Source organism: Poecilia mexicana, unplaced genomic scaffold, assembly GCF_051168715.1.
Source record: "Poecilia mexicana isolate PSO_F unplaced genomic scaffold, ASM5116871v1 scaffold_15, whole genome shotgun sequence".
Lineage (NCBI taxonomy): Eukaryota > Metazoa > Chordata > Actinopteri > Cyprinodontiformes > Poeciliidae > Poecilia > Poecilia mexicana.
Window position 1 is genome coordinate 1892501 of NW_028263384.1, and position 25637 is coordinate 1918137.

Sequence of the window (25637 nt, forward strand, 5' to 3'; positions counted from 1 at the left end):
AGCTGCTGTCTGGTCTGGGCGTTGGTGATAGATAGCTACAGGCTGAATGTCTGGCATGATGCGTGTGTGTGTGTGTGTGTGTGTGTGTGTGTGTGTGTGTGTGTGTGTGTGTGTGTGTGTGTGTGTGTGTGTGTGTGTGTGTGTGTGTGAGTGAGTGGTTCATAGGATGGACTCCCTGCTGAGAGTCGTGTTCATGCCTGGCTAAACAAAGCAGGGAGGACAGGAAGAGGAGCCGCCGCCTGTGATCAGGATGACTGAGTCCTGATCGTCTCCTCAGTTTATTTACTGTGAAGACAAAGATTCACTTTGCTGATCAATAGTTATTTTATGTTTTACTAATTTTGTTTTCACTGCTCATCTTTTCACCATTTTGTTCTTTACAGACTTCTGGAGGAAAACGGATCCGTCTGGGTGGGACATTTAAATTCATATTGCATAGCGAGACATTTCTTACTGCTTTGATAAATTACCAATTAAATTAAATTTCTTAAATCTGCTTTTAGTCAGAAATAAAGTCAATAAATGATATCAACCAGCAGGAAATCAATTACTGTGATTTTTCTTCAATCAGGGATGAGATTCTGAAAAATAATGTGAAATAATAGGAAGAAAATTTCATGTCCATTTATATGATAAACGAAAATATTAAACTGGAAAAACATCAAACTAATAAGTAAAATAAGAAAATTGTCACTAAATTGTTTGTTTACAGGTAGAAAATGAAAATATGAGAGCAAAATATCATCTTAGCAGTTTTTATCTGTTCAAACATCTGGAACTGAACATTTTGTTCCAGTCATGAATAAATTTAGACAACAAATAAATGAAAGTCATTTCCTATAATCTGCTCACATGAATGAAGTCACATGACTCCCATAAACATCACACAGCAGCAGGAGGCATTTAGCATCACAATCAGTGGCATTTAGAAAACAACTGACTGGACCGAAAACGGATCAGAACCACAATGGAAAGGAGGTCGAATCAAATTAGATGGAATTTTTGCATTTTATCTCCAGAATTAATCAAAAATGCTTCTTATATTAATAATTAGACAAAAAACTGACTGGTGGAAAGGCAACATGTCGGGGTTATTTATCATATCTGCTAAAAAAGTGGGAAAATATTGGAGAAATATACATTTATAAACTAACCTAATCTATTTTCCTTCTTTTTATATTCTTCTGTGTTTTTTCCATTATTGTTCTGTATTTTTAATAATTTGTATACATGTGTTGAATTTATTTAGTTCATTTTCCATTGTTTCTTTTTTGTTACCGTCGTAGTAAAATGATGGTTCCTGAAAAACTGGACTTGATTCTATATTTTTTCCATTTATGTTTTGCATTTTTTATAATTTTTGCATTTTTGTTTACTTCTTCTTCTACTATTTTTATTTCTGTTTTATTATTTTACTGGTAGAGTGAAATATGTAATAACTTCATGCAGCAGGGACTCCGTAACATTTCCAGATTCTGATTTTACATTAAAAGTAGTAAGTTTACCTGTTTACTGCAATATTTTAACAGGTTATGTTTAAAAATCTGGATCATTTTGACTAGAAAGTAAGTAAAAAATGGACATAGACGTGAAATGTCCTTTTTGAGCATCACTGCTGCTGATTTACAGCCAATGAACGTCACAAACACACTTCAGGACGACGCCACAGCCAGTTTGACGACACAAAGGCGGCGCATGCATGCAGGCGGCTGCAGAGGAGGCGGGATGGGCGTGGCACACAGTCATGAGGTCAGTACCGTTACGGGATTGGCTGGCGCTGGAAGCGGCAGGAAGCTCATTGGGCTGAGCGGAGCCAATGGCATGGCAGGGCGGGGTCTGAGGGTTACCTGGGCAGCAGGCGAAGCAGAGCGGAAAAAGCAAAGCGTTACGCACTCACACACCGACACACACCCGAGGATCCGGCCAAACTCCGGGAGTTATCGTCCATCTGAGCAGGAAGCAGCAACGACTTGGACAAAACACGGCGACAGAAAAATCCGCCGTGAAATGACAGCAAAACGTCACATCGCACAAGCAGAGGCTCAGACTTTCTCATCCGGATCCATTTTTATTCGGTATAAAGAAGCTTTGATGTCACTTCCTCATCCAGAAAGCTGGAGTTAGCTCACGTAGTTATAACAGAAGCACAAGATGTAACTAAATCTGCTAAAAATGGGAAAATATAAAGAAATATGTGAACTAAACTAATCTGTTCTCTTTCTTTATTTTTTCCATTCTGTTTCACTTTTTTAGTCATTTGTATCCCGCTTTTTTATTTGCTTAGATAATTTTCTACTTTTTTAGATTTTCCTTTAAATCGTTTATCAGACATGTAATTATTTCATGCAGCTGGGACTGTGTAACATTTACAGAATCAAAATAAGTAAATGGTTAAATATGGAGGTAAATCCAGTGAATATAAATATTAAATCACTGCAGAACAGAGGAAGGAGGTCGCTGTTTATCACTGCAGTTAGACGCAGAAATCTGAATCTGAATCCAATAAAGCATGAAATAAGGTTTTTATTACAGAGAGGAAATCAGTCCAAACTGCAGTGCGACACACAGATAAACTCAGAGGTTCGTCACAATAACAAATTATGCTGGACGATAAATTGTCCCAGAAATTATAGCGATAAACGATAATATTGTTGTCTTGAGACCATTTTAAAGTAACATAATGATAATAACAGCGTAATAATGCAAAATCTCAAAGATAAATAAACTTCAAATCCTAATGAAGAGTTAACACTGGAACTGGGAGACATTTTAAATATCCCAAATAAAATTACTTATAAAGTCTTTGTAAACAAAATTGCTATAGTTGAGACCAAAGACTGAAAACTTTTATCACACAGTAGAAAGAGAGAAAAATAATAAATTATGAAAATGGAAATTATTGAGCTCGTTTTAATTTATCTCATGATTAACTGATTTATCGTCTGCACTGACTCTACATGTCTGATCTGTCAGCCATTATCAGGTCATCATGCTGTTTGTAATGCATCCAAATCCTAACCGACTGCAGCGTTTAGCCGCTGCAGAGCAAACAGGATGAGGAGGCAGATCAAAGATCAACACCAAACTGGAAGGCAATCGCTCCAACCTGCTGAATAAAAACATTTTCCTGATCAACCAGAACCGACGGGTCACATTAAGACACTCAGCTAAAGGCCCAACATCCCATCCTGCTAACGCTTCCTGCAGCCAGTCAGTACCTGACACTTGAGAAAATAAACTAATTTTTCAGAAACAAAAGAGAAAACACTTCCTTAAAGTTCGCTGACAGAGGCAGGAGTTTTAAAACCAACAGAAAATTGACGGGGAATAATTTCTCCCCATCAATGCACTCTGCCACCATCTTGTTTCACAGCTTTTATTTATTTGTCAACTCCCAGAAGGATGACTGAAATAATGCATGTTTTCTTTCTTTTTTTAGAAAAGAAAGCCAGAAAAAGAAAACCGATTAAAACTGGAAATCAGGTTTGGTGTGAAAAATGTTATTTTTATGCCCTGCTGCCGGACAGGAAGTGGTGGAAACTCTTCGCTTTTCTCCAGACTGGACCCCTAAAGGAGACTCTGACTGGTAATGTTGATGCTTTAAAAATCTAAACAAAACAGTCCAGCTCCAACAGTTGGATGCATTTCCATAATTAATCCATTATATTCCTAATTTAACAGATTAAATTTGCAGTTCATCCCATCCAATAAATCAGTTTTGAAGCATTTCTGATGCAGAAAATGTGAGTTTCTGAGAACGCAGCCCATCATCTCCGTCCTGTAGCTGTAAGATGAGATGCTGCTGTTCTGCTGCAGTGGGCCGCAGATCCCAGATCAGGCAGCCGGGGCAGAACCAGAGCCGCCGCTGGGCGGACCCCGTCCCCAGGCCGGAGCCAGAGCCGCCGCTGGGCGGACCCCGTCCCCGGGCCGGAGCCAGAGCCTCAGCTGAGGACAACTGATGGATAAAACCAGCGGCGGTTCATCGCTGATGTAACGGAGAAACAAACAACAGAACGCCGTGAATCAGGAAGGAAACGAGCCGTAATGTCGCACTTAGAGTTTCTGCATGCGGCCTTGTGCTCAAGGTGAGACTCTGTGTCTCCCAGCATGGGAATAAAACACACACACACGCACACACACACCTGTAGCCCCGACCAGCAGCGGTGAAGCCGTTACCTGCTCAGGTCGGATGATGCGAAGCCCTGTGAGGTTTGCTGCTCCTGCATTGCAGCCTCCACACCCTTTTCTTCCTACATCACTTCTCCTCCTCACATCATCACTTCCTCCTCTCTCATGTCTCCACCCTTCCATCCCACCATCCCCCTCTTCCTCTCCACCTGACCTCCACTCCTCCTCTCCATCCCCCATCCCTCCATTACTCCCAGTCTTCCCATGACATCATCACCATCACAACAAAGCTCCCGGCTGAGGCTGAACTCACCTTCGGCTCCGTCAGGCGGCCCTCCCCAGGTCCAGCGTTTGGGCCTGTTGTCCAGCTGCTCCCGGGCCTCCACGCCGCCGCAGCCACCGCCGCCGCGCCGCTCGGCGCCCCCGGCTCGCCGGCGCACCAGGGCCTCCAGCCTCTCCTGCTCGTTGCGTTCAGAAACAGGGAAGAAGAGACATTCTCTCACCGAGCCATCGCTACGGCGACGGACGCCGGGCGATCCGCTCGGAGACGGATGCGCCATGGCAACCGCGTGCAACAGCAGCGTCTCCCCCTGCGTCCTCCTGTCTGTCAGTCAGAGTGTCATGATACGGCAGCGCCGCGCCTTCGCTCGTCCGTCTGCCGGCTCCGACTCCCTCTCTCTCCTCCCTCTCTTTACCTCGATCGCCCACTCCCTCTCTAATGACAGAGCACATTGCCTGGCAGGAGGGGCCAGCTGCAGCTTGTCACCAACCCCCGACACACACACACACACACACACACACACACACACACACACACACACACACACACACACACACACACGCACACACACACGAAAACACTCCATGTTGTGTTGTCATGCAATTATTCTGACATTTGTTTTAACATACAAACGAGCTGCACACGACATTATTCAATATATTTTCATTAAATTATTTTTTTCCAAGTAAAAAATATTTAATCAGAAACAAAAGCAGAACTCAACTGCAGAAATAAAAAATATAAAGAAGCAGCTGAATTATGACTTAAAAACATAAAATGGACAGAAAAAAAGATTATTGCCACAACAGGATGGCATTTCTATGGCTGGAACTAATTATTGTTTTAGTAATTGATTATTATATTGATGAATTTGTTGATTAATCAATTATTCTGGTGATTAATCAATTATTCGAATAATTATTCCAAGAATTTTTTGATTATTTGTAGCAAAGGATGCTGATTATTTGTCATTAATCTGCTTCCTGAAACTAGAGATGCAACTAAAATTCATTTTAATAATAAATTATTCTGACAAATAATCAATTTTTCTACTAATTGATTAATCAGATAAAAAAACATTCTGCAGATTTTTCATTTAACCATTACAGCTTATTTTATACATTAGAAATACATAAAAATTACAAATAATCAAATAATTCAACTCCTTTTTTAAATAAGAAAATCAACATTTTATTCCCTGAAGCTCAATAACAGCACTCTGTGGTTTTCAAACATTGGCCAACAGATCTGATGTGAATAATCTGGTGATGGCTCATTAAAATGTAACGTTGCTCAGGTGACTGTTTGGACTTTATAGCTTTGTAAATGCAAAGCACTTTGAACTGCCTTGTGATATACAAATAAACTTGATTGATTGATTGATTGATTGAGTGAACGCTTCATTATTTGCAGCAAAAGATGCATCTGCAGCTAAAAAAATAATTCTAACATTAACAAGTGAAAAGCTCAGACTTTCCTGGTTTTTAAAATCTGAATTATTGTATTTTAAATGATTAATTTGTTTTCGTATTTCCATGCTGTAAACATTCAGCCCTCGTTTCTGTTTTTATTCTGAATGTTTTCTTGATATTTTCCTCCCCAGACCTGCAGCAGCTTCGCCGTCACTCTGCCAGCTGCTCCAGTTAACTGCCTGTTTATACGGGATGGAAATGCCCCGGCTCAGCACTGAGGGGGGTTTGCTGAAGGTGCATGCAGAGTCACGCACTGCAGGAGGACGGAGGGGGTGCAGCGCCAGAGAACGGGGGCAGAGCGAGCAGAAGTGGACAGAATCTGAAACAGAAGCAGATCAAAGATGGAGCAACCGCTGGGGATGGATTAGCCGACTGCAGCAGAGGCTGTTGCTGTATCCTGATGCAGGACAGGGAGAAACTCCAATCACAGCTAAAATTACCCATTAAATACGATCAGGACGAAATGTAGCCAATTCAGGGCTTATTGAAGGATCTAATGATATCTGTTACATTTCCTCTTCTGCCATAATAAAGAATCGGCTGGAATAACGAGAAGCAAATTTGTGTTAATCCAGGATATTTACAAGGCAAATGCGCCTCTAGTAGCTGTAATTAACTAATTTTAATCTGTAGAGCCATTTTCTGACAGCTAATAGGTTAAATACTCGACTGAGAAGAAGTTTATTTACATATCAGTCATTATAACAAACTTTACTGGACGATAAATTATCCCAGAACAATAACATTGTTGCTTTGAGACCATTTTCATGGCATAATAAGGAATGAACACATTCTCAAATAAACTTTAAATTCTGAATAACATTTAACACTGGAACTGGAAGACTCTAAAATAATGGAAATCATCAGGTTTTTATGTCAGTTTTTATGTAAATCGCTAAAATAGATTGGTCCAGACAAAATCCTTCTGTCAGGTGAGCTGACAGAAGGATTTTAAAAACAAAGATGGCGTCCAATGTTCAGATCCAAAACTAATTTATGTGGTTTGCTTGCAAACGAGAGTGATAATGATCATTTACAGATAAAATAATTCCTTACATTTCAATTCTACTTTTACGTTTTACTCAAATTTATATGTTCAGGTTTTCATTCTTCGTATTCTGACACATTGATCTCATATCTGTCTTTCGCTCTGCTGTCATCGACCGTCTGCTCCAGGAAATGGAAAATTAAAGTGATGTCATTTCCCCAGGTGGCCGACCAATCGTTATGTCATTAGGTTATGTATATGGATGTGAATGGGTGGGGCTGACAGCGGATAAATGACACATCTACAAACATTACATCCAAATGTCGCTCCGTCCTCCACTAACTACTTCATAAAGTATTTTACTATGGAAAACTGATCCTGCCAAAACTGACAAAAACCCCCCATAAAATTTAAAATAAATAAGGAAATAAAGCTGAAAATAAGAAGTGAATAGATAAACATGGAAATAAAAATTAATGAGGAAATGAAATTGAAAAAAAATTAAGAATTAAAAGAAAAAATAAAACAGAAAGGGTAAATGAGAAAATAAAATTGAAAATGAACAAATATATCGGAAAACAATAAATTAATAAATATGTTGTAATTTCCACCTTTATTTATTAATTTTCTCATTTAATTATTTATTGTAAATTTTGGCAGTATTAGTCCTCCATATAAACCTGCCAAACTAAAGACAATAAAACACTGGACTTGCCAACACAATATAGTTACTTGATACAAATATGTATTTATTATATTAATATATAAAATTGTATAATCAGATAATATTTTGATTTAAAAGCAGGATTCACATTAAATCATTATAAACTCTACAGACTCGGCTTTTTGAACATTTTGGTTGTAGGATTAAGAAAATATGAGCAGAAAGCACAAATATAGCTTTGTTAGTTGTTTGTAATGAAAATTAGTTATTTAAGAACGAGGAAAAACCTTTTCAGTTTTTTATCCATTACTCAGTTTTGAAATTAAAATACAATATTTTCAGAATTATTTGTCATTTTTGATACGTGAAAACTAAAGTGACCTTACAGTGACATGCTGAGGTTCAACAGTATTAAATACAATTAATTTCTGAATGAACAGGATCCAACATCACAGCTGCAGTCGTGTCCAGACGTTTGACACATCAGATCCAGATTAACTCCCTACTAAGTTAACCTAAACTTTCATTTATAAAAAAATCCTATTTCAGTATTTTCTGCTCAACTTAATCACCAAACGTCCTTAAAGTCACTCAGAAGCAAGATGGAGGACCAACCATGTGAATACTGACACTTCACATAAATTTGATGTATTTGTTTATAAAAAGCTTTAAAGTGCAGCAGGTTAACCATAATGGAGGCGATCTGTACCAGGTCCAGTCTCTATTGATCCGGCCATTCACTGCATGTCTCTGCTCTCTCAAATAAAGAGCCATAAAAACCAGACAAAACTTCCCAGTTTGCAGTGCTTTTATTGTATAGTTGGAGTCATAAATGAGACTTCAGGAAAAGCCAAATAGTCGTTAACTGGAAGGTAGAAGAAACAGAAAGAAACTTTAAAAATCCAGCAGGATTTAAAACTGAAGTTCTGCCTGGATTATCAGGACGGACTGGATCATTTTTCTGCTGTTTGCAGATGTGGAGCTGCTCGGGAAAACTGATCTGACTCATGATGCAGAAACTCAGCCAAGCTTTTCATGTGCCAGCCGGACGGATGAACACAGTTTGGCCAACAGACAGGAAGTCACTGGAGCTGTGGCATTATTAGTCTTCCTCACTTTCAGCAAACAGAAACTGAGCTACAGATCAACTCAGGTAATTCAGCAACACAGGAGAGGAAGAAAGGAAGTGGAGAAAACAGAAAGATGGATGGATGGACGGATGGATGGACAGACGGACAGATGAACCAACAAATGGATGGATGGATGAACAGATGGATGGATGAATTGATTAACAGATGAATAGATGGATGTATTAACGGATGGTTGGTTGGATGCTTTAGCTCCGCCTCTCAGTCTATAACCAGGAAACATGGCTGCTGTTCTGTTTACACTCTGTTTTGTTAGCGTATTTTTAAGTTAAGCTTTATCTTCCCCATCCTGTGGTGACCTCTGACCTTCTCTGCATCCTGCTGCTGCCGTCTCTTCTCCTGGGCCGCCGCCCGGCGCTGCTGCTCCTTCCTCCTCTGCTGCTCCATCTTCCTGCCTCGCTCCTCGGCGCAGCGCTCCAGCTGCTGCTGCGCGCGCCGCTCCTTATCCTGCAGCGACCGCTCTGATGGCCGCCCAGCAGGAAGACAAACACACGCATCATCATTACGGCCCAAATGTTCACATTTTTCACACAGCTGCACTAAAAAATGCTGCCTTTAAATTGTAATTGATTTTTTTCCCTGTCAGTGTTTTAAAGTGTTTGGAAGTGGCGCCACCTGCTGGAGAACTGACCTTGGGTTCTCTGTCTGCTCTCTTGTCTTTCTTTAGATAAATTCAGCCGAGAGCCTGGAGAAATGAGAAAGAAGATAAATATTCACTTCCTGTAGTGTATTAAAATGTCAGAGTAGTTCCAATTTAATCACAAATATTAAAAACTATATTTATATATTGCATTGTTTTCACAGCAGAGTTCCTGGTGTTTACCTGTAGGACTGGACGGTGACTGAACAGGTGAAGTATGTCTGCTGCTGGTCAGTGTAGCAGGAGGAGGAACCAAAGCTGAGATTTTACAGATAAAAACATCATCAACATTAAATATAAATCCAATTTCTGCTTGCATCCACAGCCGCCAGTCAAAATAAAATGAATCAGCTGCCATCCCTGTGTGGAGGTTGGGGTCAAGGGTCAGAGCAGAGCTGTCTGAGCAGAACCCTTGGAGCCCAACCTCCAGCCATGTTGTCTTTTTTCACATTCAGTCACTCAAACTGACATGAAATCAGCCAGAAGATGTCAGAGGACAGATGGAGGCTCACAAACATCTAAAAACAGATTCTCAGCTCAGTCATCAGACATGCAAATATATGCAAATCTCAGTTTAGTCCCAACCCAACCGGGGCTCTGGCTCCACTTTAATTAACCGCAGGATGAAATTACATAACAGTGAAATATTTACATATTTACAGTCATATGGCGTCACCTTATTTTATAATGACAAGCTGAATAAATGGCTTTACAGAAAAAACTGCTTAGATATAACAATATGACCACCAGCCTGCAAAACACAACATTTTACCATTTTTGTTAACTTTCTAATGCAAATATCCTAGAACAATTTAAATAAATTCAAATAAGAAGCAACTTTTCATCAAGATAAATAAGCATTTTAAGTAATATAATTATTAAATATATATTTAAAAAGGCATTTTATTTCATTTATAACTGGATAAATTTTGTGTAATAAGCCCGAGTATCCTCTTCATCAGACTGTATTTTCAGTCAGAGGCTTATTCAGAAACACTGTTGTACTGACTGCTACAGGAAATCATTCTTGCCTGCAGCCATTAACATCTATAACAACTTTTTAAAATAATTTTTATATGGCTTACAGTAACATCTAATTTACCTTTGGGAACAATAAAGTAGATCCTACCAGAGCTCCTCATTTGAAGATGGTCTATCCCAGTCGTCTCACCATAATAATTCAAATTGCTACACATTTTTCCTACCTCTAACCCATAAAATTAAATAACAAAATGTCCATTTGCTGGTTAATACATCCCACTCCAATAGTGTTAATAATTTCACCTGACAGTAGTCATAATGTTATGTCTGATTTATCTTCCAACAGCACAGACAAAAATACCTAATATAATAACAATAATAAAAACATTGCATCAAGGACCAGCAGTGTTTTTCCAACTTAAATGTTTCCTAAATTTGAACATTTTACAGAAAAAAGAGGGCGGGAAATGATTTAATCCATGCAGTTAATGCAACAAACACATATTGTTCTCACTTGAATGTTATTTATAAACTGAAATATCAAGAATTGTTTTTTGTCAGCCAGCACTGTAAAGTAGTTCTGCGATTATTTCATCATATTATGAGAACAGTTACCCTGAGTAAGATGGAAAAACGCTAATCAACCCCATTTTGCCTTACCTGTCATGTCAACACGCCTCGGAACCACCTGGGTCATCGTGTATTTTCACCACAGGAACCAGACAGAACCTGGAAAAATTGCTGAACAGTTCCGGTTCGGTTCGACCGACACAGTGACTCAGATAAAATACGAAGAATAACAGAGATGCTGGGAGAGGAGAGGCAGAAAAGGGAGGGGGTGCTGTCAAACATTACCTCTATTTAACCCTGTACAGTTTCCTCTGAGCCTAACCAAAAAATAATGACAATATTTTAACCATATTTAAGGTTTTTGTCTCAAATGAAATAAGCTAACTGCTCAAAATTAAGCTAACAACTGTTTTTACTTTTTATGTATTAGAAAATATATACATTAATATAGAGACACAATAATTAAGAGGAAGTTTATCTAGTAAAAGGAAGGTAATGTCTTCTATATTTGAATAAAAACGGGAACAAATTTGTATTTTGTTCAAATGAAATACTTTCGAATCTGTGGCCGCATCACCATTTGTCTAATTTACATATTAATGCGCCAGCTCACGCCGCACTGCGTCTCCTAGCAACCAGGTAGAGGAACTGCGTGGCGGTAGAATAAACCTTCTTCTGTATAAATAAAACGTTAAAAATGACTCGTCATATGTTTATAATTACAGCATAAAGTAGTTTTAGGTTGAACTGCATCGTTTTCTTCCTCCTCCTTCGTCTGTTCTCCTCACGCGGCTATCAAATTGGCTCGTGTCGGCGCGCACGTGCCAGGCACAAGCAGGCCCCCCCAGCGGCGGTGTTACGTCACAGTTATTACAAACCGAAGCTGGCAGGTGTAATATGGGTCAGCGCAGTTTTAGCTGCTCACACACGTTTAGCGAGTCACAACCGATGGCAGCGCTAAAAATAACCAAAAGAGACTTAAAAAAGCCACAGAAAATACAACAAGGCAACTTACATAATCTGTGATTATCACATTTATCAACGCTAATTATTCAGCCTAAAAAAAACATATAAAATATTTTTTAAAAAGAAATGAGGATTTCTCAAACTTATTACATTCAGAATATATGCGAAACAAATTAAAAATATATTTTTAATTTAAACACTGTCTCTGTAATTGTTCTAAACGTTTTTGGAATTCAATATGGATGGTGAAGTCCATCTGAAATGGCTACAGTATCAACCAGGACTGCATAAACACTACCATGAAAGTGCTTTATTAAACTAAAAGATTTTAATGGTAAAAAATAAGGTTGTTGTATTACCATGGTTACAATCTGATGTGACTAGTTTGATATTTTCTTTGTGTTTGAGCTTCAGTTTGTCCATAAACACACCTCAGGAATTAGTAACCAATTATCCCTGATTGCTTTAAGCTCCGCTGCCTTTGCAGTTAGTGGTGATACAAACATCCAACTTTAATTCTTCAACCAATAAGACCAAATCAAACATTGATTCATTGGTTTTTATTGTATTTTTTGACAGTGTGAAAATAATGCACAAAAAAGCAGATATTTTCTATAAATCGTACAGAAGAGAATCTGCTGCTCAGTGTGTCACATTCACTACTAATAACGTCCTGGTAGGATTCCTCACATCACTGCAGCAGAAATGTTAGCATCTTCAGATGGATCTTTAAAAGGAGCCGCAGATTAAAAATAGTCATAGCTGCTGAAAAAAAGGCACAGATAGAAGAAATGTGTTTTTACAATCCTGAGACTGATCTGAAGTTTCTAGAAATAAACAGCAACATGGCTTCAAACTTTCTCATAATCTGGACAGGAAGAGTTAAGACATTTAGCAGATCATGAGATATTGGTACTTTTTAGTTCAGACTGTAAAAGTGAAGATAGATAAGTAACGCACCATATTCAGATTTTCATTCCTGTCATGAGTTTTTATTAGTAATTAAACTATAAAAATAAATTTCTGCATCTTATGACTACAATTTAGTATTTTATCAAATTGGCAAAAAGTCCTTGTTACCTGCAACGTCAAACAGGAAACATCTAAAACTGTAAATATGAAATGAAAAGCAGTGAAACGTTCATCAGCTCTCTGCGTGAATGAACAGTTTAAACTTCCTGCTGCTTTTGTGTTTCATTTGATTTGACACCTTTCCTTCCACACTGAAGGGTGTTTGCTGATGAAATTAGTGATTTTCCAGCGGGCAGGTCATTAGTAAGGATGGATCAAGCTAAAAATGAACAGATTCTGGTCAACTGCAAATTATCTACCTTCCTAAAATGACATGAAAAATCATAGTTTTTGTCTTTGTGATGAGCTGCTGCTAACTAAAGATCCAGTTTAAACTGGCTATTTGCTGAGTTTATTGAGTTTCTGTGTGTTTATACCTGAGTAAAGCAGCAGCCAGTCGCCAAAAAACGGCTTCAGAGATAATTATCAAGGCTACTTTAAAAGGTAACATGCAGCCAATGAACAGACTGCATGAATGTAATGAATATGTAGTTCTCTGTTTAGCAGCTAAGTCTTTAACGGACCTCTTTATTAAACGAGGCTCTGCAGCCACTGAGTAACTGAAGCCGACTGGATTAATAATCCAGAGTTTCATCTCTGGTTCTAATCTGTCCTCAGCATCAACCGTCCACTTCCTGGTTCTGGTTACCAGGGGCGACCGACAGCGGCGGCAGGTCACCAGTCAGAGCCGAGTCCGACCCGGGTCGGTTGGTTTCCATGGAAACGTCAGAGGCGAGAGTCGCAGGGCAGAGGTCTGAACGCCACCTCTGTGTTTTCCTCCATGATGATGTCGAAGCGGCACATCACCGGCCTGATGGCGGCAAAACGACAGAAAAACAGTTTCCTCTCAAACACAAAGACGGGAACTGATTCAGAACATAGAGAGATCACCCAAAGATCTTAGTTTGAATCATTTAACCTTCAGTTCCATATGCAGGATTTACTTTTAGAAGCTCTAGAGTTTATTTTAATTAGATGTTTTCTGATTCTCAAAAAACAAAAACAAAGCTAAGCTCCTCTACAGCTCAGGATATGACTGAGAATTAGGGCCTGGATAAGAATGTATTTGTTTATTACAAGAGTAAAGTCATAATGTTATGAAAATAGTCACAATAATTCCAGAATAAAATATGATAATACCAGAATAAAGTCATATTATGGTGTGACTTTATTCATTGTTAGTTATATGACTTTATTAGTAATACCAGAAAAAAGTCATAATAATATGAGAATAAAGTCATATTAATGCCAGAATAGTTGTAAAAATTCCAAAATAAAATTGTGATAATACATGAATAAAGTCGTAAAAATGACATCATAATCCTTTCTTTGTTGTTTTATTGATTAAATCTTGTACTTTTATCTGTTACTGGACTTGAAATCTGATTGGTTTTAAATTTAAGGCACAAAACTATCAGAATGATATAAAAACAGTTTGAAACAAAGAGGGAAACTGAGAGAACTGAGCCAGAAGTCCAAAAATAAATCATAAAAGGTTTAAAACCATCAGTTTAGATGATGAGTGTGGTGACCTCTGACCTGTCGGGTCGCTCCAGCGGAGTGAAGCGAATCCTCAGCAGCCTGATCTTGTAGCGAGGGCCGATGATGTTCCCGGTGTTGATCCTCATGGAGATCTTCTGGACGTTCTGCAGATCCTCATCGAACTGGGCCAGCAGCCGAGTGGAGGTGTACTGCTCCAGTCGCTGCAGCTTACTGCCACAAACCAGGAATATTTAAACTAAATCAGAAAAACCAGGAATATTTCAACTAAATCAGAAAAACCAGGAATATTTAAACTAAATCAGAAAAACCAGGAATATTTAAACTAAATCAGAAAAACCAGGAGTATTTAAACTAAATCAGAAAAACCAGGAATATTTCAACTAAATCAGAAAAACCAGGAATATTTCAACTAAATCAGAAAAACCAGGAATATTTCAACTAAATCAGAAAAACCAGGAATATTTCAACTAAATCGGAAAAACCAGGAATATTTCAACTAAATCAGAAAAACCAGGAGTATTTAAACTAAATCGGAAAAACCTGAAATATTTAAACTAAATCGGAAAAACCAGGAGTATTTAAACTAAATCGGAAAAACCTGAAATATTTAAACTAAATCAGAAAAACCAGGAGTATTTAAACTAAATCGGAAAAACCTGAAATATTTAAACTAAATCAGAAAAACCAGGAGTATTTAAACTAAATCGGAAAAACCTGAAATATTTAAACTAAATCGGAAAAACCAGGAATATTTAAACTAAATCAGAAACTCAGTTAAAATTAATACAGTTTATTGGCAGGGTCTGTAATTAATTAAACATATATTAATCAAACCAAACACAGATAAAATTAGCAACACTTTCAGAATAAAAACTTTTTTTCTGCTAAACTAGACATGAGCTGAACACCAAATACATTCGTAGTTTTTAATCTGTTCTTTAGCCGTCAGATTGTTTCAAAATGTTTTTCTATCCATTGAATCTGATCATTCATGGAGCTTCTTTGGAAATGTGACTTTGGTCTGTCCAATGCTAACATGTAGCATTAGCTGCTATGTTAGCATTGAGATGCTATTTTAGCATGAATAGGCGTCCAATCAGATCGTTCAGAGGCAGAAATTAACCCGCGCCTCCATCGCTGCTGTTAGCAGATGTCACTTGGACGTCAGATTTATGGGTGTACCAGGAACAAACAAATCCTGTTCAGGACTTCTATATGTTAAAAAAAAAGAAAAACAAAGTGATTAATTGGGTAAAAAACTTTAACGTGTTGAAATCTACCTAAGTAATTAATCAAAAGTCCTGGCGCTAGTTTTAATACCAACTTATTCCAAGTATCATTTTTAAAATTTGCTTTTAAATGGCCTGACATAGATTAAAAGTGGAGCAGCAAGAGCAAATGAGGTGGATTAGCAGAGCTGGCTAACAGCTGTCTTCAGTCAGAGGTCTTTGTGTATTTGCTGGGAGACTGACTGCTACTGGAGACCTTTGCTGCCCACAGAATCGCCACTCACAACAAATATTTGAAGATACCTGCATGATATGAGCTACAGCTGCTAAAACCTTTGAAATACTTTCAGGAATCCTGAAGAAGTTCTGGTCCAGACTAAAGGAAGTCCGGACCAGAACCAGGCGATCTGGATCAGGACTTTGCCAGCCTGGTGTTGTACCAGTCAGGAGTCGAACTCACTGGTCTATCTGGGCCTCTGTGAAGTTCCTGCCGCTGTGCAGGCGGATGTAGACGACCCCCCAGCGCAGGTACTGGTTCCAGGTCACCATGTCCACTCTGTAGCTCAGCTCTGCCCCCCACAGGACACACAGAGTATTACAGCACCTTCCAGGACGTATTTACTTCAGAACCAGGTTGGGGTGTGAAAACCTTAGCAGGACTCACTCTGGTAGGGCAGGGCAGCCGTGGTGCTGAAGAAGACTTTGGTCTGTCCCATCTTCACCAGAGCGTCTCTCCACTGGCTGATGTTGTAGCCTGCAGGCACAGACCAGGAATCAAATTATAATGGTTTTACCTGGGATTTAATGTAATAAATTAAATTTCTATAACAGAATGACACTAAAAATATGAGTGATATTGTTTTGGATTTATTTTTTGTCGTTAAGTTGGAAACTATGTGCTTTTTTCAATGTATCTCAATTTTAACAACACATAAAAAAGTATCCTTCTGCTAAAGCTTAATAAGAGTTTAACTATTTGGGTGATTTTTTTTCAGTTTATTTGGTCAAGAAAATGTTTTTGTCCACTTACAGCAACAAAAATGAGAACTCTCCACAAAAACTCTCCATTAACCAAGTTTAACCAAGTTTCTATTGAGTAAAAAGTCACTGGATGTTTATGACAACATGTTAGGATCATGCTAGAAATTAAAAAAAATGAATAAAATGACAAGAATAAACTAGTAAAATTATGAGCTAAAAGTCTTATGAAAACAAACTTGTACGAGAATAAAGTCATAAAAATACACATTAGCCAGGAGACCAACAAATTATTCCAAGAGGCACAGTCATGAAGTGGTGGTTTGGAGGTGGTGAGGATGAACGCAGAGACCCAGGTGATGATGATGAAGATGATTTAATAAGGAGAAGCTCAAACAGTCCAATGCAGGCGGCACAGCAGAGAGAATAGCACAGAGCTAAATACCGGTAGCAACTGATAGAGGACTGAAAAAACAAGAGCTGATGCCGACACAGGACTTAACCAGTTCTACTGAGACGACTGACGCTGACAAAGATGAGGACAAGAAACAGAGACAACAGGTGGACTTAAATACACACAGGTAATCAAGGGAACAAGACACACCTGGGAATAATCAGGGAATCACAGACTCACAGGGGAACAGAACGAAATAAACTCAGAAAAACCTAGAAATAAATACACAAAAAACTCAAATCCTCACAGGCACAAATGGCCCATGAGCCACACTTTGGACTCGCCTGGTTTAGACAGAAGCTGAGGTGTGTGTGTGTGTGTGTGTGTGTGTGTGTGTGTGTGTGTGTGTGTGTGTGTGTGTGTGTGTGTGTGTGTGTGTGTGTGTGCGTGTGTGTGTGCGCGTGCGTGCGTACCGAGCACAGGACAGGAAGCAGGCTTGAAGGCGTCACACTGCAGACACTGTCCGTCCAGGAAGCGGCTGTAGGAGGAGCAGGGGTATCCGGTGAGCCGGCAGGTCCGGTTCAGGGCGCACAGGAACAGGAACACGGAGCGCTGGTGGTCGCACACAAAGTACGATTTACCTGCAGGAGGACGAGGAGTAGCTGAGCAGGTGAGGGGTAATGATACCTGTGTGAGCCTGTGGGGGCGGAGCCAGAGGGTTTTACCTGAGAAGATGGTTTTGGGGCATCCTGGTTGGTCGATTCCACCGTTGGCGTAGAAATCAATGTGGCCGTGAGCTCCTCGGAGCCCGAACGCTGCCAGGAGGAAAAACTGATCAAATTCTGACTGTTTTTATTCAGTTATCAATTAATATGCAAACTGTTTATAAATAATGGAGCTCCAATTTATCGGCCAGGTGATTTATTGGTGCTGATTTCCTTAACTTTGAGAGATTGGTGATCGGCCGGTTCTTACATGCTAAGCTGATCTGATCTACTTCAGAAAAGGTGTAAAAATCATCAACTGTTCTGGTCTGCAGTGAGGAGTTTGACCATCAGGTCATGTCTGAATGTTTACAGCTAATAATAACCACCCCACTGTTGCCAACTTAGTGATTTCTTGCTAAATTTAGCAACATTTCAGAAAAAAAAAAAATCAATATTAGCCAAAATTGAAATTGGCTAAAGATCGGTAACCAGAAAACTGCAATCGGTGCAGCCACAGTTATAAACATTAGAATCGGTGCTTTAGCTCTAAGTTTTATCAGTTAGAATCAAAATGATGGGATTGATTCACAGCTTGGTGTCTTAGTGTCAGGACCAAATGAACCTCAGCTCCGTTTCCACCAAACGCTGAGGTCAGTGTGTGATTCTCACAGTTCATGTCGGTGTGCAGAACGTCCACAAACATGGCGTCCGACGGGTCCAGCCGCTCCTCCGGGGTGGCGCTGGTGAACATCGGCCCGGCTGGGTCCAAACCTGCAGCACACACTAACGTCAGTCAGTCTACAGAACAGATTCAGGCTGACAGCCAATGAGACAAAGAAGACCTGTGAGGTCATCACACTACATTTTATTTAGTGGCATCCGAGTAAAGAGGTGGGGGAATGAAAATACATGCCAAACTTTTCAGAATGTTATGTAAAAAGTTCATTTTTAATAACTTTGTGTTGGATTGTTAGATAAAATCTCAATAAATAGATTAAAATATGTAACACGAATAAATATGAAAAGCTTATAAATACTTTTGCTAATTATTATTTATTATTGTAAATACTACAGAAGACAGTAAGCAGACAGATAAATGCTGAGTATTTGTGACTGCAGGTCATTTTCATGGACAGACTGAATGACCTGAAGTCTTTCCTCTCGTCGTTGAGCCGTTAGCTTCTCTGGTTGGATGCTAACAGTTTTACCTGTGATGCGGCCGATCGCTCCCTTCAGGTTCGCTCCCACAAACCCGGCCAGGTGAGCTCCCAGGCTGACGCCGATGAGATGGATGGAGCTCAGAGAGGCGCCTTCCTCCTGCAGCGACACGTTCAAGCAGCATCAGGAGCTGACAGGCCAGAGAGCTAATCAGATAAAATGAGGTTTCTTTAGCGGGAACTTTCATTCTACCGATTAAACCCGTGGAGCGAAGCTCCAGCTGCAGCTCCTGTAGAGAAGTGTGACTGGATGTGGAGTCAGTGGAGTGATGGTGATGCGTTCACTGACTCAGACTGCTTCATAATTTCATAATCATAATTTTCAGATATTGTTTACGTCCTGATTACAGCGTCTGGCTTCTTCTGGTGCAGATTTATTAAGGTTTTCTCACATTAATGACGTAAAATAAAACGTGACATGACGGTTCAGACTACAGACACTTTAAAACAATCTGATTTAGTTTCACATGTGCAAGAAAAACAGATTAGATGAAAATTATTAGGGGTCATACAGTATGAGGGCCGCTTTCACCTGCTGTGTGAATGTAGCTAATCTCACTCTTTGTGTTTATAGATTTGTCAGTTTTTTATTTATTTAAGAAAATCAGAGTTTAAAACAACAAAAACATTTCCTGGGTCTCCTTGTCAGCCTCTGAGCTGAAAGCATCCCGGTCCAGAACCTCTCGCTCTCATCTACTCAGGCTGTGTTAACAGAATGTGACCCAGGTCGGATTTTTCTGCCGCCTCACCTCCATGGTTCTGATGAAGCCCGTCAGGTTGAGCGCCGCCTCCCTGGTGTAGGTCACGGCGGTGAAGTAGTTGAGGTTGGCCGCTCCTCGGTTCCAGTCCACCACGATGACGTTCATGTCCTCCTGCTCGGCCAGCAGGCGCACGATGCGGTTGATCCAGATGGGCGGCGCCCCGGTGGGCCGGTAGCCGTGGATGACGAAGGCGGTGGGGCGCCGCAGGTCCAGGAGCGGCTGGGAGGACAGGCGGTGGTGGGCGACCTCACGGCCGCAGTCCGGGTTGGAGCGCGTGTAGAGCAGCAGGCGGACGTACAGGCTGGTCCCCATGAAGCAGTGGGACAGGTCCAGGTCCGTGAAGTTATCACAGGGCTCCTCGGTGCCGGACTCACCTGGACGGACATCATGGAGGTCAGGGGTCAAATGAAAATTAGAGCAACATCTGAGTCTGATCAAAAAGAAGATGAAGGATAATTCCACTACCTGTTGCTCTGTTTGGAAAATATTCTTCACTTTTTTGTATTTATATGTATTTATTTTAGTAATTAATTAATTTATTGATTATTCTGACAATTAATTTAAAAAATTGGTACATTCTGCAGAATTTTCATGTAACCACTCGTCTTTTTACACAGTTTTTTTATTTTTTAAAACAAGTTTAAAAATAAAAATCCAACATTTTAGTTTAATTTATTAACTATCAGTAACTTCTTCATACAAGATAATAAATCTAAGCAAAGAAACAAAGTCATGATTGTATAGATAAATAAAGATCTAAACTGCGGGAATTTAAAATAAATCCCATTAAAACATATGAAATATGTTGAGTAATAATAAAAACATTTCCTCCATACAGAAACATTTCCAACCTCCTAAATGACCTAAATTGATTGTTTTTCCTATTGAACCTTGGATCCAGTTAAAATGTGCAGAGATAAAAGATCAGATGGTGATTTAAAGTGTGAATGGAGGGATCAAGTCTTTGCTGTTTCAGTGAGGGATCATTTAATAATCAGGATAAATATTCAGCCTATTTTAAGGATCTGAAGCCTCCTAATCTAATCTCACTTCATCATCCCAGAAGATTTAAATCAGGACATTTCTGTTTTTATGCCTCAGATGGCATTAAAACTAAATATACACTAAGTTGGATAAAAACCGCAAAGGAAACAAATATCAAAGCCTTCCTGTAGATGAGGAATTACTTTCAGGCTAATCGGATCAGGGAGTTATCTGTTAAGTGATCAGGGAAACCCGGGAGTCCCAGCGGATCCGATCACCACAGAATGTTCTTCCTGAGAGGATCGATGTGGCGCCAAACATTAAGCAACGTCTGCTGGCTTTAACTTTCAAACACAGAGAGATTAAAAAACTATACAACATTAGGGAATAATGTGGAAATAACAGTATTATGTCAGGATGTCAAATCAGCAGCTACATTAGAAACAGCTGATCAGCCACCCAAAGGGTTAAGACAACTGGAGAAGTCTCTGTCTGCTTCATGTTTAGATAAAAACCAGAAGAAAAAGTTAAGCTGGAGAAAAGTGTTTGAATGCTGATGCTGCCCTCTGTCTGCACACCAGGGAACTGCAACGCCATGTTCTAAGTTTAATGTAAAACAAAAATAAACTAATAAAAATAAAGCTAAAGAAGCTGAGATTATGTGAAGGCATCAAGCCGAACCTGACCTCACATCCAACATGGCTGCTGCAGTAAGATTTAAATTCTGACTGAATCTCTGAAACACTCGACTTTTTAGTGTTTGAGACAGAAAAATACATTTGTTATTGGTTTGTTTTACCAACAGAGATGCAGAAGAGTCAAAGGTTAATTTCTTTCTGACTTGGACATTTTTTAATTCCTGTCATTTGGTGCGTAGGAAACCAAACCATCTGGGGGTTTAACTTTAACACAGATATATACTTTAACATTTGTTTATTAGGAATGAGAATTTTAATTGATTTGATGTTTTCAGCAAAGATAAAACCTGTTGGAACTTAGATCACGATGTGCGAGTTCCAACTTTTCATCTGTTTGAATTGTTGCCTGCTGATGCATTTGCTTAATAACTGGATGTTTGAACTTCCAGCTGTTGAGTTGAAATCAAATAAACTGGAGAAAACCCTGCAGTGTTCACACCAAACCTAAAATCCAATATGGCGGCTGCTCATAACCTAGTTTTACAGAGTTAAAGTTGTAGTAAAAAGTTGATTATTTTCACTTTTGATGGTTTGTATCACACACAATCAGCATAAATCATAATCAGTTTGGGAACATTCTGAATGCATCAAACACTGAAATCACAGATGCTGAGAACAGATAAATGTGTGGATGAGCCAAAAGTTTCTCTGGCTGAAAAGAAACAAAACTGAAGTTATTACATTTGGACCTAAAGAGGAGCGATCTAGAGTTATAGATCTAGATTATAGATCTAGAGCCAACACACAGCATCAGTTATTACATCTGGAAACTAGAGATCAGGCTGAACTCTGACCTGAACCTTCAGAGTCACATAAAGACAGTCACAAAGTCGGCCTTCTATCACCTGAAGAATCTCAGGATTAGAGGACTAATGTCTCAGTGAGATCTAGAGAAACTCATCCATGGGTTAATCTTTAGCCGCATCAACTATGGCAACAGCGTCTGCCTAAAAAACTCAATCCTCCAGCTGCAGCTGATCCAGAACGCTGCTGTTGTTCCCACTAAAACAGGAAGATAGAGAACATCACCCAGTTCTACGGTCCTTCTACTGAGAGAAAAGACTTTAAACTACTATTATTAGTTTATAATTCACTGAATGGTTTAAAGATCTGCTGTTGTTGAACCAACCTTCCAGACCTCTCAGGTTTTCTGGTTCTGCTCTACATCCCCAGAACCAGAACCAAACATGAAGAAGCAGCTTTCAGCTTCTATGCACCACAAATCTGGAACAAACTTCCAGAAAACTGTGAAACAGCTGAAACACTGAGTGCCTTTAAGTCCAGACTTAAAACCCATCTGGTTATTGTTGCTTTTGATTCATAATAACAGTGATTGTATTTTTCATAACTAACTGTATTTTGTGTCTTGTGAAGCACTTTGAACTGCTTTGCTGCTAAAATGCTCTACATAAATAATGTTGACTTGTGTCTATTTGTAGTTGACGTGTATGGCTAAACCAAGTTACCATGGTAACTGAGCACTTGGCTCGGCGGTTTGTTGACGTTCAGGTGTAACATGATTAAACTGATTGTTGCGTCAGTCCCAATCGGATCCAAACCGAACATCTTGCTGTCCTCAGTGACCCTCGTTCCCAGCCTCGGTCTTTAGCAGCCAGCAGGTGAACAGCTGCACCATCTTCTCTGGGTTTGCTGAATTATTTGCTGCTCTAAATGAGACAAACGTTTTCCGAACCGCTGAGCCTCAGGTGGCGTTTCCTGCTCTACAAGTAGCACATATAAGTGAGACGGTGGCCTCAATAGGATCAAGCTGCTATAAAAAAACGCCTCATCCCGTCACCACCTGCGCCTTCATGGAGCCAGCCGCTGATTACAGCTGCCTGTTGAATAATGAGGCTGGGGTCAGAGGTCAGCGGGGGTCCAGACACAAACAAACCGTCTGATTCCCGACAGATGGAGACGCCTGTAAATAATCTGTTCCTGCTAAGCCTTCCTTCTTCATGCTCCACTTTTATCAGCAGTTTGTTGTTTTCCTGTTGAATCAGCAGGAGATCAGCCTGAAGGATGGAAGCTGCGGCGAGCAGCAAGTCTGTCAGGGAGCTGGTGGAGTTTCCTACCTTTGCAGAGGAAGAGGAGTCCCAGCAGAGCCAGCAGGCTGCGGAGCGACATCTTTCCTTCAGCTTCAGAAACGGTCTGGACCCAGACTGACAGGGCGGCTGGACGGATCAGGAGGGAGGGAAGGGGGCGGAGCCTCACGCAGGGAACCCTTTCTAGAAGAGGAGGTGGAGGAAGACGAGTGATTTATCCAAACCAGGAGAAGAAGAACGAGGGAGAACTTTCCACACATGAGGGAGAAATCAGAGCTTAATCACTGTGGGGTGAAACATGAACTGATTACTTCACCTGTTGGACATTCTGACACATTTTGTCCTATTAATGGGTCTGATTACTTTAAAACTAGTTTAGGTTATTTCTGACTGTCGGAGCTGAATGAACAAATAGCAACTGAAACAGAGCTTTATTAAAATGTGCAGTAATTAAAATGTGATCAAAGCACTGAGAACCTTTATATGAAGCAGGATCAATAATATTTTAGATACTGGTTGTGTTTTTAATTTAACATCAGCTGCCAGACCAGCTTTGTTTAGAAATGTTGTTAGAGATTATTAATAAAGAAACTTAAGAGGTTTTTATTGCAGCATATATTTTAAGTTTATTGGAGCAAACCAAATTTATAAGGGAATCTGATAAACAGCCTGATCTGGGTTGACATAAAGGCTGTGATGGTTATTAATAGCTGCAGAGATGCGCCGCACCCAGCCGCTCCTCCCTGCACATCCAGCACAAACACATGTAATTTACCTCGAACAGAGAGCCGAGGTTAGACTGAACCTCAGTAATGTTAGACTGAACCTCAGTAATGTTAGACTGAACGTTGTAACCGTGCAATCAGAGCTGGATGCAAATGAAAGTGGAGCCTGAGCGACAGAGGAGAGTTTCTGCAACCAACTTCAGATTTAGTCTCATTTCATGATCATTTTTTATTGAATCATATAAAATGATTTCCTCATCTGTTTAGTGGTGGCATGAATTATTGAGGCAATTTAAGATTTAATTTTGTGCTGGGGGTTTAATAATAAGCCCTTATTTAGACAATTATATTTTTGTTCATCTAAGTTTGAAAAGAAAGAAACAAAATCTGCCTGGAAAACTGGACTAAAATACCACAAAACATAATTTTAATATTTTGACCAGATCAAAATGGATTTTTTATTATACATTACACTGCAAAAAAACAGTGTAACTTTAGTCTAGTTTCTTAGTACACTTTAAATAAGAGAAAAGTATCTCACAAGTAACTTTTCATCAATATTAAAGAGTTACTGACTTAAAAAAGCTTCTATGTTTTGATGAAAAGTTACTTGTAAGTTAGTTTATTTCAAGAGTAATAAGATATTATAAAGTAGACTAAAGTTACTTGGTGAGATTTTGTGTTTTTGCAGTGAACTGATTGTTGCTGGTTCTGTCTGCTTTAGAGACGTTTCTGCATCCTGATGTCAGCCCTTCTGAGTGTCCAGGTTAAAGGTCACTGATAGGCCACAGTGTTCAGATCACCTAAAGAGCTTACCTTTCTAAGCCACGCCCCCTCACCTGTCACCTGACCTGGCTGCTTACAGGTCAAAGTGGATTTCCTGATGAGATCATAGATCAGACTCTGATCTCCCTCAGGCTGTTTGTCCTCTGCTCTCCTCTGAGGCAGCATCAGGTTGAAACATCCAGATCTGAGATCCAACCGGACAGGTGAGGAGGTTTGGTCAGCTGGTCAGGATGCTGCCAGATGGCTGCTGGGGGAGGTCGCCTGGGGTCGCCACTCTGGGAGGAGATCCAGACCATTTATCCCTTCAAACCGTAAAACATTTAGGATCCCAGAGGAGCAGAATGTGAGCCAGGTCCCAGAAGGAAGCTGGAAAACAGAAGAACTTTCTCTGGGTTCAGTTCTTTACATGAACACTGAGGATGAGGAAGGACAAGATGGAGAGACAGATGGATGGATGGATGGATGGATGGATGGATGGATGGATGGATGGATGGATGAACAGATGAATGGACAGATGGATGAACAGATGGATTGATGGATGGATGGATGGATGGACAGATGGATTGATGATGGATGGATGGATGGACAGACGGATTGATGGGTAACTTATTCTCCTAATCTTCTGTTGTGAATGCTCTTCTCATTCTGTTGCCATGGTGACCATCTCGTTAATTAAAACGAGTTTAATTAAATCAGTTAAAC

The 25637-nt window shown here is 39.8% G+C and overlaps 2 protein-coding genes across 4 annotated transcripts in view; both read right to left on the reverse strand.

Annotated features, from left to right (window-relative positions):
• Positions 1-4979, reverse strand: part of map7d2b (MAP7 domain containing 2b) — a 16328-nt gene extending 11349 nt beyond the window's left edge. For both annotated transcript variants that reach the window (XM_088013137.1, XM_088013136.1), the window contains exon 1: positions 4442-4979. In XM_088013137.1, coding sequence (XP_087869263.1) covers positions 4442-4688 — 247 coding nt within the window. In that variant the 5' untranslated portion in view covers positions 4689-4979. The remainder of the gene's footprint in view (positions 1-4441) is intronic.
• A 7403-nt stretch (positions 4980-12382) lies between these two features.
• On the reverse strand, positions 12383-23993 carry lipib (lipase, member Ib). Of its 2 annotated transcripts, XM_015012342.2 has the most exons (10): positions 23455-23993; positions 19686-20071; positions 18928-19036; positions 18389-18490; positions 17738-17827; positions 17486-17653; positions 16305-16394; positions 16101-16209; positions 14448-14621; positions 12383-13719 (listed from the first exon to the last, which is right to left on the reverse strand). In XM_015012342.2, the coding sequence occupies exons 1-10, from the start codon at positions 23504-23506 to the stop codon at positions 13635-13637; spliced, it is 1365 nt and encodes a 454-aa protein (XP_014867828.1). In that variant the 5' UTR covers positions 23507-23993; the 3' UTR covers positions 12383-13634. The 2 variants fall into 2 exon arrangements, with proteins under 2 accessions (XP_014867828.1, XP_087869310.1); XM_088013184.1 differs by having other exon boundaries at positions 17486-17827.
• Positions 23994-25637: the final 1644 nt, after the last annotated feature.